General features: G+C 43.1%; 1 protein-coding gene across 3 annotated transcripts in view; it reads right to left on the bottom strand.

Moving 5' to 3' along the window:
- The window catches only part of lars2 (leucyl-tRNA synthetase 2, mitochondrial), a 59,876-nt gene that overhangs the window by 16,788 nt on the left and 26,355 nt on the right, over positions 1-16,733 (bottom strand). For all 3 annotated transcript variants that reach the window (XM_015975925.3, XM_070550784.1, XM_015975926.3), the window contains exons 4-12: positions 15,283-15,374; positions 15,144-15,204; positions 14,409-14,498; positions 13,975-14,118; positions 8,671-8,778; positions 5,586-5,745; positions 5,232-5,336; positions 4,739-4,854; positions 4,387-4,670 (exon numbers count right to left, since the gene is read on the bottom strand). In XM_015975925.3, coding sequence (XP_015831411.3) covers positions 4,387-4,670; positions 4,739-4,854; positions 5,232-5,336; positions 5,586-5,745; positions 8,671-8,778; positions 13,975-14,118; positions 14,409-14,498; positions 15,144-15,204; positions 15,283-15,374 — 1,160 coding nt within the window. The remainder of the gene's footprint in view (positions 1-4,386; positions 4,671-4,738; positions 4,855-5,231; positions 5,337-5,585; positions 5,746-8,670; positions 8,779-13,974; positions 14,119-14,408; positions 14,499-15,143; positions 15,205-15,282; positions 15,375-16,733) is intronic.

Raw genomic sequence — 16,733 nt, 5'->3', positions numbered from 1 at the left:
CACAGGAAATGACTTCCTCAAGGACAGATAAAACCGGTTCTCCTGCCCATCTTTCACCCACCCGCTCATTTGTGTTCCACTCAAACTTTAATTGGACATGGTCGACGAGCGGAAGAGAACAAATTTCTGCAAACACTTAACAACTGAGGGGAGACGGTGGCATCTAGATGTTTTTTTTTTGTTGACACCAGTCGTTACTGATGAGTGGAATTATGGGAGCTTTGAGGAGGGGCGTGAAACCAGTGTGATGACTTGTGCCCTCTGTGACTGAGTGAGTTTTGTTTTAATCAGCGTGGAGCGTTCAGCAGTAATAAGTCTCATTCAGAGAGGAATTCCCATGTCAGCGAGGGACGCTGGAGACACCGGCTGAGTCATCATTCTGCTTTTCCGAACACAGAGGAGACGCCGAGCGACGCGTGACCACGGCTGCACACAAAAGGTTAACGCACGCCCATGCGCAGCTGGCTCATGCAACCTCCAGCATCACCTCATGTGGCTCGTGACACGGATGCCACTCGTTGCATAACAGAAGGAATCCTCACACACGTCTCCATGTTCCTGTAAAGCTGCTGGTCCTCTCAGCCTGCCTGGCAGCGAGCTCGTTTGGTTAGAGCCGCTCTCCTGAGGACACACAGGAAATAGGGAGGAGAATGTCACCGGAGAGGGCCTACACATAATTCAATTCTCCCTCGCATATACTCAGCCTCAATTCCCCGATCACTCATGTTGTTCTGGAAAAAAATATAACGCATTTACAATTCAGTGCAGACAAATGGGGCTAATCATGCTAATCCTCCATCAGGTCGTGACACAATGATTTACTCACGGCTCTATCGTGAGAAAAACGAGTCCAAGGGCCGCAGGTTTCACACAAGCCAACGAGTAGAGAGCTCTAGCTGCTTCACAAACAAATTCAAACACGATTTCTCAGACTTTTACAAGTTTCTGCTGAGCGAATAGCAAAATCTCTACGTTCTAATTATTGTTTACAATCAAAACTTGCAGATTTGTAGCTTCCACAAAACTAAGTGTTCCTAGACCTGTTAACACAGATTATGCGTGGTGCCACCGTAACAAGATGATAAGTCGGATGTTTACACTCCATTATCGCCGTTGTCCCAAGCTGCAGGGAATAAAAACAGAAATGATCTTTTTCCCAGTTAAGCTGGACACTGGTTAGGTCCACCCTGTGATTTACCAAAAGTTTCATTTATTGTCTCGTACGATCCTGAGGCGCAACAATCAATGATACAAAATAAAGTTCACATTATAGTCTGTAACGTGATGAAGGAGCTATTCCACCCTCTCTCCTCAGGAAGAACTAATCTGCATGTGTTTGCTTCTAAAACTGTTTCCTTTCCAGTTCAAGAGAAGAAAGAAGATGAACTCTTTCTTTTTAATAAATCAAAGAACTCTTTCTATTTTTAATAAAGCTAATCAAACAAAGTGTTAGTCCAATAATAAAATGTGAACCTATCTGTGAAATTGCAATGCTTACGATCAGTGGTATTTTAATATTAATAAGTACTATGACTTTAATCTAGCTGCACATCCTGATCCACGTAATGCTTAAAAGTCACATGACACATTTTATCTTTCTCATCCAATCGGAACCTTCCTTTCTGAAGCGTGGTATAGTCTCTGTGGTGTTTATTAATCTGCCAACTTTGATTTGACCAGAAATCAAAACATCCAGATTAATAAAACCAGTCCCCACGCCATCTTAAGACAGTTCACCACATTCTAAGAGAAGTATCGGACCGGCCACCCGGACTTTCTTTTTGATCAAAGAACCAACAAGCTGGATAAAATCTGTTGCATTTTACCAACCAAGCAACGGTTCCTTTCAGAATAAAAGCTGAACTCACTGACCCTCCGGGTCCATCTGACGCTGTCAACCAACTGTCGCTTTTTACCTGGAGACAATCCAAAGACTAGTCTGTCGTACTGCTGATGCTGTTTCATCGGCTCCGGTACCGAAGGGGGGTCAGAGGACCTGGCATTCTGGATCTGTACGGAGGTCTCATCCTGAAGGGTATGTGTGGAGCGACAAATGGCGTCTCATGTGTTTATGAAACTCCGATCATAGCATAAGAGCAAAACATCACTTCATCATTCAGGCTTCTCTGGATACGAGAGTTCTGATGACAACATGACTCACACATACACCATTCATCTCACGTCTCATTCACACCAAGATCCATCCATTCACTTAGAGTTTAGAGTTAGTCTTGTTTAAAATTGTTTAGAAATAAATCTTCTTAAACGTTTTAAAGGTGACTCTCTCTTCTGTTGTCTCTCAGTTAATACGAAGTGTTACATAATCCCTGCAATAAAAAGTTCCAATCTTCTGGTTAAAATTACCCAAAGATCCATAAGATTGATTTCATATTTACTATGGAATCTTATGTCTTATGGTTCCCTAAATAGATGTAAATTAAATCATTATAATTCAAATAGCAAATAAAGGCCATAAATGATCAACATTGTTAAATACAGTTTCTTCTTCTTCTTCAAAGACATCAACAAAAATATGAAACCAGCATTGTTGCGTATGATCACACAGAAAATGATTCCAGAAACACCATTCAGGAACTGGGAAGTTATTATTTGTCATGCTTGCCGCTGCGCTGACTTCCACTGAAGAATTTTTATTTCATAGAGCCTCAAATATTTTGCCTGGCTGACAGATGTGCACAGCAGGAAGCCTGACTGGCACCAGTCCGGTTGTGGAACGTGCAGACTGTAGATTGATGTTGTTTTGCTAAAACAAGCGAGACCCTCCATGATGTTGCACCGCTTGATCTGCATAACCTAAGCCTCTTCACATGTACACGTGCACATGTGTATTCATACTTTGTGCAAACCTTCAGATCAGCCCCATTCAACAGACGGCCCAAGGGCCAAAACTGGTCCATCAGTCATTTTGGACCGGCCCATTGCCAACATACCTTCCTAGTAAATTATTTGTTTAAAATATGCGATGTAATTGTAAGCGTAACAGTTAACAACACTTTGTGATATATCTAAGGCATGGAGCTCCACCGTTTACACTGCTAAGTTTATAACAGCAGAAAACCAGAAAGAGGAGACGCGAGGTTGACAAAACGCTGAGAGAAAACCCACGAGCCTTGTCCGTCACGTCATCTGTTCAATCGCTAGAGTACAAGGGGATCAACAGACACCGACTCCAAACTAGCAGCGAAGCTGTGATTTTTCACTTGCAAAGCCACAACATCTCTCCGAGTCGCACGAATACGGACTAAAACGAAAAGACAACGGTACGATAAAAGAGATGGAGTACATAATGAGTGGCGGCCAAAGCCTCATGACAGTTTGGCCCAACAGATCTAATTAAATACCCCTGCCTTAGTTCATTAGCAACTCTAGCTTTGAACAGCTCCACGTGTCATTTAAAACATTCTGTGTCAGATAGCAACATCCTGACCTCCCGGACCCCTACAGAGGACTTCAGCTTCTAGCACGAGAACTTTTCTTTTTAATGTGGTGATTTTTTAATAGAAAAAAGTCATTTTTGAAAGACTACATTTAAACACAATGCTGTTTTTGTGTCTTTGAGCTGTCTCTAATCTGAAACTGTTGGTGGACTTAAGCCTCGGAAGGTTGAACATTTGAAGCCACTTTTTTAACAAAGTTGTCTGAATTAGATTTAAATCAATACATTATTGTAGCTCCAATATTCATTTTATTTTCTTTATGGCGGTCAGAAAATACAGGTTTAAGTGATTACTCCATCATTCCAGACGTTTCCTTTCTTTTTAAACGGTAAAATGGTGAATGGTTTGTTTTTATATAGCACCATCTAGAGTCGTAGAACCACCCAAGGTGTTTTACAACACACACACACACACACACACACACACACACACACACACACACACACACACACACACACACACACACACACACACACACACACACACACACACACACACACACACACACACACACACACACACACACACTTCCTGTGTTTTTTAAAGAATTAGCTCATTTATTTCTAGCCCTTTTCATAGTACTGTTCCAAATTTCCTGGATGACGGGACTATAAAGTAAAAGAGGTGAAACACTGAAGTAAGAGGCAGACGCAGAGACAGTGACATGAGTTTTGACTCATGAGTAAATATTGAAATAAAGTGTGTCTGAGGTGGTCAGAGATCTAGTAATTCTGGTCTCTGATGACAAACATGGACAAAAGGAGCATTAGAAACAATCCAACACCTGCAGGAGTCTGAGGAAACGCATCTGGGGACGGTTATGGGAGAAGACGTTTGAGTCAACAGATGACGACACAGGACAAATACGACTTTCAGTTCTCCTCTTTTCTCATCAGAACATGAAAACAGCATTAGAGTGTGTTCCCACCTGGGACACTTGCAGTTGACCCAGTCATGCACAGCTCCCAGAGGTGACGCCCCCTTTCCCGTGAGAGACGCCGCCTTTGGCAGAATAACAGGTAACTCCTCCTCAGGGACAGCAACGGCGCCACAAGAGCTGCAGTGCACCACTGGGATGGGGGTTCCCCAGTACCGCTGTCTGGATACCAACCAGTCCCTGAGCTTGGGGCTGGTAAGGTGACCTCCAACCCTCTGCTCTCTGGCCTTCTGGGTAATGGAGTGAAACGCCTGCTCCCTGCTGAGGTCTGAGAACTACACAAAGATGATATTAAACAAATGGATTATTAAACATTAAGAACAATTTCAGGATCGATGCTGACCTCTTTAGAATTAATCAGAGTTTGTGTCCCGTCTCCTTGGGTTTTCAGAACCGTAGTCCAGCTCAGATTCAGAGCTCTAGCCAGAGACTGATCTTCCTCACTGCAGTCTGGAACACCTGTCACACACACACACACACACACACACACACACACACACACACACACACACACACACACACACACACACACACACACACACACACACACACACACACACACACACACACACACACACACACACACACACACACACCACAGCGCTGCAGTGAAACCTGCACTAGAAGGATAACTAATCCCTGGAGAGAGTAAGCAGAAAACGTCCCAGTAGCGATGGAGTAGAGGGCCTTCCCTTGGGTTTAAACTCTGACTCAAACATCTGCAGGTTTACATCATATAGACACAACACGGCATGGCACAAACACACAGCAGGAGTGGGATCTTTAAGATGTTACAAATGAGTGACAGCTCGGCTTGCACAAGCCAAACAACTCACCGAGCACCGTGTCCAGGTATCCATCAAACGCCTCCTTCTGAGAGATGATGACAGGAACCTCCAGGCCAGTAAACACATTAAGAGCTCTGACTTCTGTTAGAGAGTCTGCAGAGAAAAACAGAAGAAACAAAACAGACGGCTACAGAAGAGTCTCGGTTCACAAACACCTGGTCCACTGCAGAGATTCAATCAATCTTAATGTACACAAAACTAAGATCATCTTTTCTTTACTGAACTTCTTTTAAACAAACACAGTTTTAAGGTCAAATCTGGCAGCATTGGTATGGAGAATTTGTGATTTATTAGCATTTACCTCCTAACCAGGACCGCACCTATAACTGGAGTGAGGCTCACCTCTGCCAGGCTGAAAGTCTTTCTGTAACACCGAGCGGACCGAGCTGCTTCCATGCAGCAGTCTGTGGGAGGGCAGGATGGCCAGGTAAGCTGCCCCAAACACCGTCTCTGGGGAGGAGCAGAAGGCTGACAGGGTCTCCCCCGTCTCCTTACCGTCTACCTGAGACGTTAAAGAAAACAAAAATTCATTCTCATCTCCAGAAAAACAGAAGAGTAGAACAAGGAGCCAGCAGTCCCGCTGGTTTTCTGTTTAAATTAAATCATTTTATAATTCTGCAAATCATACAGAGCCGAACGAAACACAACTAAAGGTTTTCAAAAGATGGTTTTATCTGATTCATAAGAACCAAAAAGCCTTTTATGTTGCTGTATGTGAATGCAATGATAAAAGATAACAGATGAAGTGGTAGATTTAGCTTAAGAGATCAAAAGGACATGATGAAAATCTAGACATGTAGCTGGGTGAAGTGATGCATTTTGAAACAGCAGCAATAAACAAGTTTCAAGTTAAACTGGGTTTATTTTTGTGCTGACGACAGATTTTCGTTCTACTGACGGTAGAGGGTTTTAGTTTATTTATTATCCTGATTGTTGTGGAGAAGAAGTCCTCAGTCCTTCAGAACATCACGTCCTGGATGATCTACCATCAAATACCACAGCTAAAGCAAAACAATTATCAGTTTACACACTGGCTAATAGGAAAACCTTACCTTACAATCACACCTAAAAGGAAATTCATGTTTTCCTCCCTCTAAATGTTGAGTGCAGTGTTGCCAACTGTTTTTGACTGAAAGTAGCTGAAGTTCCCCCCAAAGTCGCTAGATGTTGCCAGGTGACGTCACATACTAATTTACATATTGATGACGTCATCACACCACACTGGCGTTCATTTTCCCCATAGCATCTAAAAGATATACTAAAAGGGAGGAAAATAACAAAACCTATGTTATGTATTAAAGTTATTAATAAGTATGATTAAAATGGCCCAAATTGCTTTGATATGTACAATAAATTCCAAAAGTATCAATAAATTGACATTAAGACAGATATTCTGTTGTAGGATATAACTCAGACCTCCTGCTCTCCTCATTCTCACAGACATTTTCCTAAAAAGCTGTTTTTTTTTACATATCATAGTTTCTCAACTTCTCTGTTGTGTTTTCTCTCCATCGTGATAATAACGGCGCACCGAGCAAAAGGGAGCGGGTGTCTCATGGTGTAACGATCCCTGTGTCTCTGAAGGAAATTCAGATGAGCCACAGAGCTGCGTGTGTAAACGGGACGGTAGTTGAAACTCCCGATGACTTTATTTGCCAAATGCAGGAAAAACCAAAGTGTCTGACGGCTGCAGAACCAGAGATCGGAGGTTGACGCCTGCGCCGTCTCTAGTTGAAGCGTGAGCATGCAGCAGCAGCAGCAGACGTACATCGGCGGTCTCCAGCTCTGCAGCTGTACCTTTGTCTTCGGCGAATCGGCCCAGCCGAAAACGGTTTATGATTGGTCAGTCCTCGTGCACATGTGCAGATTATCATTCTCTTTCCTTACTCCCGGAAGAACGGTTCAGATTCCAAATGGATTCTTTGTTGCTAATCTGTGGGGAATATCTACAAGAAACTTCTACAGAAAGTAGCAACGGGTCCTGAGAAATGTCGCTAGGTTTGTCGCTAGGTGCTTTTTGGAAAAAAGTCGTTGAGGGGGTCAAAAAGTCGTTAGGAACAGCGACAAAGTCGCTGAGTTGGCAACACTGGTTGCGCGGGGTGGCGCTGGTTCTCTGTGGAAGCCTTGCTGGTTTGGGGAAATTCTGCCCCTTCCCCTTGAGTTGCTTACACTGCTCTAACTACATGTGATCGCTGGATCGAACCTGGAAGTCGATGATGACTGTGGGGGTGCGTGCACGGCTGCGGGGGAGAGGGAGACGAGTGATGTGGCAGTGAGAAGACACAGCTGCTGCTGCAAATGAAGGATCAAGCCTGTTCTTCATACATTCACAGGACATGGACAGAGGGCTCTCCAACCCCTGAGAGAGACGCTGACTGTAGAACGCAGCAGGAACAGTAAATAAAGACAGATGAAAGCTGGTGTGTGGTGTTTTCTGTGTGACCCTGAAGTAGCCGTCAGTGCTACGGGGTCTCCCTCTCCTCCACAGCTGTGTGAGCTCTGCCACAATGACACATTTCCTTTTTGATGTGTGTGGGCTACCGTAGCTGCAAAAACCACGCTGAGCAGCGAGGCGCGAAGGAATCGAATGTTTTTACAGATTGGGCCTTCAACAAAAACCAACAGAAAACTGAAGCTCCACATTCCTAACTGATCTAATTAATTAATCACACTTATTTGAAACTGGTATCATTCGTTTAACTGGAGAAACTCCTCTGTGTGCACAAAAGTTGTAAATGTTCACATTGTCTCATTTCTACTTCCCTGTGGAAAATTCAAAGGTGTTTGAATAGACAGACTTGAGTTATGTGACTTCTGAGGAGCGTGGCCGTTGGTTTGTCAAGTGTTTACAGTGATCCCTCGTTTATCGCGGTAGATGCGTTCCAGACCTGGCCGCGATAGGTGAAAATCCGCGAAGTAGGGACACCATATTTACAGTACAGTACTATATTGAATTATCGTATGATCACATTCTCTTTTTGTGGGTAAAACTCAAGGAAAAAAATTTTTACTTGTTTTTTTTATAGTTTTATTACAAAAAGTGCATTTTATGATGAAATTGATTAAAAAATTGGAATTTCTTGATATTTCGCATAGAAAAATACCGCAAATCGGTGAAAAATACCACGAATCGGCAAATTTCCCTTGAATAAGGCTCCAAAGAAAAAATCCGCGAAGTCGTGAATCCGTGATAAATGAACCACGAAGTAGCGAGGGATCACTCTACTCAGTTTCAAACCATTGACAGTTAAATATAAAAATAAGCCAGACTAAACTGATCCGTGAAATATTTGGATGGGGAAAATGGCTAATTACGGATGGAAGTGTCTTCTGAAAGCAAATTAAGTCATCAATTGAAAGCTTTTTTATGTAATCACTCACCAAACAGCAAGATAGGATGGGGCGAGGTGTGAAACAAGAGAATTACCTTAAGTTTGAAATCAAAGTAGCAGCCGGTGCACTCTCCAATCCAGTTTGCCTGCATGGCTTTGACTCCGTACCACTTTGGAAGGTCCTCCAGAGCATCCAGGAGAGGCTGGATGAAGCAGAGAAGATCAACATTTGGCTTGCAGACTTTGTTCAAGTTAGAAAGAAGATAATGTTCCACCTCAGTGTGGAAAAGACACGTTCTGATGAGCATGGGCATGAATGGGTTAACTCAGTGTGGCCTCTTTCAAAGCACAACCCATCAGCCTCAGGTTACAAAACATATTATGAAGGGCAAACTCGAAAAATTAGAATATGCAAAAAGTTTATTTATGTCATTAATTCAAGCCTTTATAGTTGGGATGATTGTGGCTTACTGCTTATGAAAATCTTACATCAGTACCGTATTTTCCGGACTATAAGCCGCTACTTTTCCCCCATGCAGTGAACCATGCAGCTTATAATGAGGTGTGGCTTTACTGAAGATTTTCCTTCACCTGCAGGGGGCGCTTTAGCAGAAAGTGAAACAGGTGGAAGTCAAAAGTGGAAATCGAAGAAAGTGCTCATTTTAATTTAGCACATGCAAGCAGCCGGCACCACAAAGAATGTTTTTCGAATCCATACCCCCTCATCATGGAAACTACATGCATGAGTTCATATGATGCCACATTTAAGTTGAAGGCCATGGATCTGGCAGTAAAGGAGGGAAACGGTGCTGCCGCACGTAAGCCTGGCATGAATGAATCTGTGGTTCGGCGCTGGAGACGGCAGCGGGAAGAACTCATTCAAGCCAGCTTCACCCGGGGATGACGACAGCAACACGGACAGCGACACTGACATCGCCACAGAAAAGGTATGTGACGAAGCTCTTCTGAGGCTATTCAACTCAGACACTGAAGAAGAGGATTTTAATGGCTTTAGTGCGCAAGAGGAAGATGAATAAACAAATCAATAACTTTTCTGTTTTGTTTGATACTGATCAGTTTAGTTACGTTCAGTTAAACTACGTTTTCAATTCAGTCGATATCTGCGGCTTTTAGCCCAGTGCGGCTAATATTGTGGTGCGCTCTATAGTCCGGAAATTACGGTAATTAGAATATTGTGAAAATTAAAAATATTCTAGACTCAAAGTGTCACACTCACAGGTAATGCATCCAAAACACCTGCAAAGGGTTCCCGAGCCTTTAGATGGTCTCTCAGTTTAAGTTGGATTACTGACATAAATGGACTTTTCTACCATATTCTAATTTTTAGAGTTTCACTTGAATCTTCGAGGTGTGGTGTTTGTTTTTGGAAAAGCAAGCTACATTAAAAAATGCTAAAGTACAAGCCCTTAGTTCGGTCTCCTCTGGAGTCACTGAATCAGGAAATGGTACAACACCGACTGGTGACACACACGCAGACACAAAGCTCTGCTGAGTTGCTAGAGTCAAAATCTCCAGAACCAACTATGAACCCAACCTCCATCGTCCCCTGACCCCTAATTGTGTGGTTTTTTTTTTGCTAGCATACACAGAATGTGGCATTTTCAAAGGTGGTAAACTAGCCATTTTTAGCTTTCTTGGTTTATTCTTAACGAGACAATGTGTCGTTTTTACCGTTAATCTCTGGAAACATCCATTGAAACGTTGTTGAAAATGAATGAAATGATGCCCAGTTGAAAAATATTAGCAGCTTTGTAACATATAGCCATAAAAATCAGGTCTAAAATACTTGGAGGCAGGTCTAAGTTTACTCCAACTGACTATATCCTACAGCAGGAGCTTCAGAAATGACCCCCACCCACACGCACATGCACACACACACACACACACATGCACACAACAATTACTCACTGAGTGTTTAAAGGAAGCTATGCAAACAGATAAAGAGCAGGCCAAAAATATTCTTCTATTCTTTGTGGGTAAAGATTGCCATAATGTATTACCCACAATCCCCCTCCCTGTGCTGCTCAGCGTGCACTGCTTCATCGTGGAGTTATTGACACAAACATAAACACTGGTTGGAGTCTTCCCTGCCAAAAGGGAGGGAGTGTTATGCTTATGAATCCGCCTCAGAGTCGGAGAAAAGTGACGAAACACAATAAATCTGTGTGACTGAGGAAGTCTGGAGGCAATGAATGAAAACCAGCAGCAACAGAGAGGTTCACCGTTACAGACAGCAAGTGTTTTTACTTGTCTTGGCAGCGGACACACACACACACACACACAAACACACACACACACACAGAGAGAGGGGGGGGGGGTCTGGCATTGAAGCTGGAGTAACTGAAATATGTACAGAAAGGAAAGGACAGAGGTTTCCATGGTAACTAAGAAAAGCTTGAAAGCAAAAGCATGGTAGGGCAATAACTAAAGATTAGTGTCAGAGAGAGAGAGAGAGGTAAAGTGCACTTTGAAGATAAATAATACACAATAAAAGGAAAGTGCGATGCAGCCTACAGCATCAGAAGGACTTCGCGTTTCTATTATTTCATTAGGATGCTTGAGCGATACGGTCAAAGAACTACAAACTCAGTAGTTTAAGCATCATTTGTCTGTTTGTGGCATAGCGTGATGACAATGTTTTTTTCTGATTTCAACAAGCTTGATTGTGCATGAAATTAAAAACTGCAGCAGTCGTTTGATGATCCTGCACAAATAAACCAAAATGTTTTATTACCGTAAAATAAACAGAGATACTAAACACGCTCTGAACCTAATGTTGTCCAGCAGAGCAGAACACGTGCAGACACAACGCAGGAAATCACTGTTCAATTACATCACTTCTTATTTGGCACTCTCCCCACCTGACACTCTCCTCCTTCTCCCTCCTCCATCCGTCTCCCTCACTTCTTTCTCCCAACACCTCCCTGCTCCTTCCTTCCTTCCCCCCCACTTCTCTGATCATCAGAGAATATTAGAAATGCAGCAACACATTGTCACAGTAGGCTGCTTCCACCTCCACTCACACCTCTGACACACACACACACGAAACAAACCATTGCGGCCAAATTTACCATTCCTCTTTAAATTGCATAATTAAAAACAGTTAAGAAGTCCTAAATGGAGATAATTTATATTCTATTTTGAAATATATTTGAAGTCTAATGTGTTTAAAATGATTAATGATCTATTTTCAAACAGGCTAATTCAGTATCCAACCACTGTGAGATCAGTCTACAAATAAGCAGTGGCGCCACCAAGAGGAGGTCAGACGAGGCAATGCCCATCCCTATAAATATCCTGGCCCCCACGTGCCCCCCCCCCCCCCCCTGAAACCTTTGTGGTGGTGCCGCTGTAAATAAAAATCATTACTGAGCAAAAGCACACCACAGAATGTTGTATGTTGTTTGGTCGGACTTTATTTTATTTTACTGAGTGATTTGATCCTTTTTTATTTTGTCACCCTAAAAAAGGAAGATTTGCTGCTTGCGTTTTCAAATTGAGCGAGTTTCTCCCTGAGCTGTGACTGTTAGCGACAAAACACAAGCACCAGGAACAAAGTTTCCAAAAGGCCTCAAACCGTTCTTTGCGTGAGTCACATGAACCTGCGCTCATGTTGCTGGAATATGAAACATCTGCAAACGTCATCCATCCAGAACCCACGTGACTCAAAAAGAGTGAAATATACAAGGCAGCTTTGGGAGGGGTTAGAGAGCAAATAAATTAAGAATGAATTGTGAACAAACTGAAATGGTATGGAATTAGGATTGGGACAATATTACATGCAACTTGTACCAAGCTTTGTAATCTGTAACATGTTATGTAACACATAACTTCCATTTGGTAACTTGTAATTCTCGTTTTGTAACACGTTACATGAAACTTTCATTTTGTAACTTCAATGTACAAGTTTCAAATCACAACTATCAAAACACACATCTCAGTCTACAGTTACAAAACTCAAGTCTACAAGTACAAAACATTTTGTCCCAATTCTAGCTTCCTTCCCAAAGAACCAATGGCAGGCTTTGTCCGACCAGCCAATCATGAGTCTTGGATTCCTTTTCGAAGACAATTCCTGTTGGAAGCAAGCTAGAACTGGGACTAAATGTTTTGTACTTGTAGACTGAGTTTTGTGTTTCGAAAGTTGTGATTTGAAACTTGTACATTGATTGTTTTCTGCAAGTTACAAAGTAAAAGTTTCGTTTTGCGTATCGAAGTTACATGTTACAAAACAAAACTCACAGCAACAAAACATACTCCTGCATGGTGGCGCAGTGGTTAGCACTGTTGCCTCGCAGCACAGGGGTTGCAGGTTCGAAACTCGGCTGCGGCCTTTCTGCATGGAGTTGCGTGTTCTCCCCATGCATGCGTGGGTTTCCTCTGGGTACTCCGGTTCCCCCCACAGATCACGACATGCCCTACAGGTTATGAATTGTAAGTCGCTCTGGATAAAAGCGTCTGCCAAATGAATAAACATAAACATATTACAAGTTACAAAACTTGTTACAAGTGTAATATTGTCACAATCCTGGTTCCATAAAATGGCACAAAGACAACATCTGCACGACTGCTGCAGTTATGTCACATGACCCAACCATGTATCAAAACTGTTGCAAAAGTGTCTTCAATATGATTTGTGTGTATTTGTGCACTTTTTTCATAGCAATGACTTTCCGACAGTCACCGCCCAGTGAGATACCATCTTTTAAGCCATTTAGTTTTCGTTCAAACTATTAAACCTCTTATCAGATATCACCCGTCCATCTCTAAACTGCTTATTCTTCAGCAGGGTCGTCTTTCTCCAGTCATCAGGTGAGAGACAAACCAGTCCATCACAGGGCCAATCGCACTCATTTGAAACTTCATTTTATTTGTTGCTGCAACTATTAAAACCAAATGTGTTGATGTGATGAACTTTACATAACAGGTAAAAGTTTGAAATCATTGCGTGGCACATGCACACACCGACGTTGACCATTGTGCAGCAAATAAAATGCATGAGCATTCTTTTCTGTGGCTCTTTCAGTCCAGAGGGGCTCGTTGTACCCTGCAGCAGGCCGGTTCACCTCTGTGCAGAAAGGTTAAGGCTCATCAGTCTGCGAGGCCAACCTCAGAGCCTGTTGGTGAGGTTTTCTTTTCAGAACAGGACAGACGATGGTCTCCAGGGGTCTGATTGCAGGACTGGAGACGCAGGGCGGCAGCTGCTGCCGCAAAACTTTCAGCCATGATTGTTATCACAGGGGTTCTCTGCTCGTTTTTTTGGCCCACAAGACAAAAACGGGCCAGCCAATCAGATAAGACACACACACACACACACACACACACACACACACACACACACACACACACACACACACACACGGTATGAACAGGTATACCTTAGCATAGTTTGTGGTCTTAATGAACCACTGAGTGAGTAGCTTCTGCTCCACCAGAGCACCGGACCTCCAGGAGCGGCCGTTTTCATCCACCTGCTCGTCTGCCAGCACCGTTTGATCAACAGGGTCCCAGTTCACGACAGCCTGGATAAAACACACAAACACACTCACAGATGAACACCCACACACTCGGTGCTGAATAGCACAGCTCAGGAAGAAGCTCGGGTTTAATAGGAAGATGAAATGCTTATTTCAAGGCTGTCCCATTTCATTACCCCTAATCAAAAGGCTTCAAACCAGCTTTCTTTCCTTCTTTTCATTCATTTTTCTCAGAGTGACAGGTCTGCCGGTTCCAACGGGTCTGGCACTTCACACCTAAACCAATACGAACGGCTCCTTCTGGAAGAAAACTGTAGTGTAAAGGCCATCCCTACCTCCTTCTGATAGGCCAGTCCTGCTTCAAAGAGCTTGATGAACAGAAACTGCGTCCATCTGTAGTAGTCTGGAAGACAAGTGGTGACTTCCTGTCGAAAAAACCCAGAGTGACGTGTCACAGCCACTCAGAACAGAGATCATTTAGATTAAAATAGCCTGACGAGTAAAACAACACATCTCAGTAAATCAGACAGGATCAGTTCTGGTTTACAGAGCAGCTCTTGTGTCACATAAACGGCAGAGGCAGAGATCAGCCAAGATCACCCTTAGCACACAGAAAAACAGTAAAACATTCAGCAGAGACATCAGCTAAGAACGGACTGAAACCTGTCGGGTTCTGGTGCAGATCATCTCCTGTCGGGACAGAAGGCTTCGAACAAAAACCCAAACGTCTGTCAAAAAATATAATCCCTGCATGAAAACAAGAACTGTGGTGCAGACGAAAACAGCAGGTGCTCTAGTCAAAAGTTAGAATGTGTGTCTGCAGCAGAAGGCAGGGTTCATAAAACAGCTCAATAGTGAGCATCTGCAGGAAAGAGTGATGCACGCTGGAGGCTCACTTCCCATTCAGAGAGCTATTTCTCCAAACTGAGCAAGGGAAATGGTCAGGATCAATTATTCACGTTTGTATTTGTAAAAGCATTTCACTTTCCCTCATGTTCGTCTGAAACGTCTGCACAATGTTCACATTTACGGTTCTGTCCCTCCCAACATGGCGGATAGCTCCTACTCACTCTGTCCCAGTTGAAGCAAAGGCCAAGGCCAACCAGCTGCTCCCTCATGGACTCGATGTTACTGCAGAAATGAAACCAACATGAGGGCAAATTTCTCCATATAGGAACAGTTAATTTTATCATTAGTGAGTTGACGTGCCTTTTGGTCCACTCTTCTGGATCAAGGCCTCTTTCTATGGCTGCGTTCTCAGCAGGAAGACCAAAAGCATCCCAACCCATTGGATTCAGCACCTGTAGACAAACAGCAGCTCTCAATAAAGTAATGAACAACAAGTATCCAAGAAGTGGAGTTATGTGTGGAAAAATACCAACCCTTCTATTTCATTATAGAGGAGGCTTAGAATTTCTAATAATTCAAGTTTGGAAGGTTTTACGTTTTCCAAAAATCTTTAAATGAATTTGTCTTAGATTTTAAATTAATACACTGCAAAAACTGATTTCTAAGAAAAAAACTAACGTTTAGGTATTTGATCTTGTTTTTAGGCCAAAACAAAAAATAAATCCTTCTCTAGAAAAGCAGCATTACTTTAATAAGGTAAAATACTTTTAAATATGATCCAAATTTTCTTGCCAAAAGCCAGCCAATGGGGCTAGCCAATGTTGCTTGGCTAGATATCTTAAAACTAGCAGAATAGTCTAAATTTTGATCCATCCATTTTCTGAACCCGCTTGTCCACGCAGGGTCGCGGGGGGGCTGGTGCCTATCTCCAGCAGTCAACGGGCAATCAGGCGGGGTACACCCTGGACAGAGAGCCAGTCCATCGCAGGGCAACACAGAGACACACAGAACAAACAATCATGCACACATACACACACACTCACACCTAAGGACAATTTAGACGGACCAATCAACTTAACAGTCATGTTTTTGGACTGTGGGAGGAAGCCGGAGTACCCGGAGAGAACCCACACATGCACAGGGAGAACATGCAACCTCCATGCAGAAAGATCCCAGGCCGGGAAGCGAACCCAGGACCTTCTTACTGCAAGGCAACAGCTCTAACCACTGCACCACTGTGCAGCCTAAATTTGGATGTATTTGTTAATTTTAGATAAATAAGATAAAATGTCTAAAAATTAGGCTTTTCTGCTCTGTCAAAAATCCGTTTTTGCAGTGTAATACGTTGCTGTATTTGATGCTAATGTAAGCATCCTGATTTCAGCTGTAGCTCCAAACAAGCACACGAGCAGACTGCCATCCAAATAAAGGATGAGAACGAGGAAGCTTTGTTCCAGCAACTCTAATGACTTCAGGTGTTGTAAACACATTTTTCTAAAAGTATTCTCCGTCTCCATCCGTCTAGCTGGGCCTTGTTTACAGATCCATTTTATCGTCTCCCTCTTTGGCAAACACTCCAGAAGTCTCTTTCGCTCCTCGTGGTTGGCCGTGTTTTTCTGCTCGGCGAGAGAGAAATGAGATGAAAGCTCAGGAGTGGAAGGAGCGCATGGAGTGGAGAAGCAGAGTGACAATGAGCCGAAGGCTGGAGAGGATCATCGTGCGGACTCTAACGGGTCTGATGTTTCAGATGAATTGGTATCCTTGGTAACTACAGGGGCCTCATTTGTAAAAGACGAGTGCTGGATGGTGAA

The sequence above is a fragment of the Nothobranchius furzeri genome, chromosome 5 (genome assembly GCF_043380555.1).
Source record: "Nothobranchius furzeri strain GRZ-AD chromosome 5, NfurGRZ-RIMD1, whole genome shotgun sequence".
NCBI lineage: Eukaryota > Metazoa > Chordata > Actinopteri > Cyprinodontiformes > Nothobranchiidae > Nothobranchius > Nothobranchius furzeri.
Note: the sequence above shows the minus strand (reverse complement) of the source record. Positions and strands in the feature narration are given on the sequence as shown.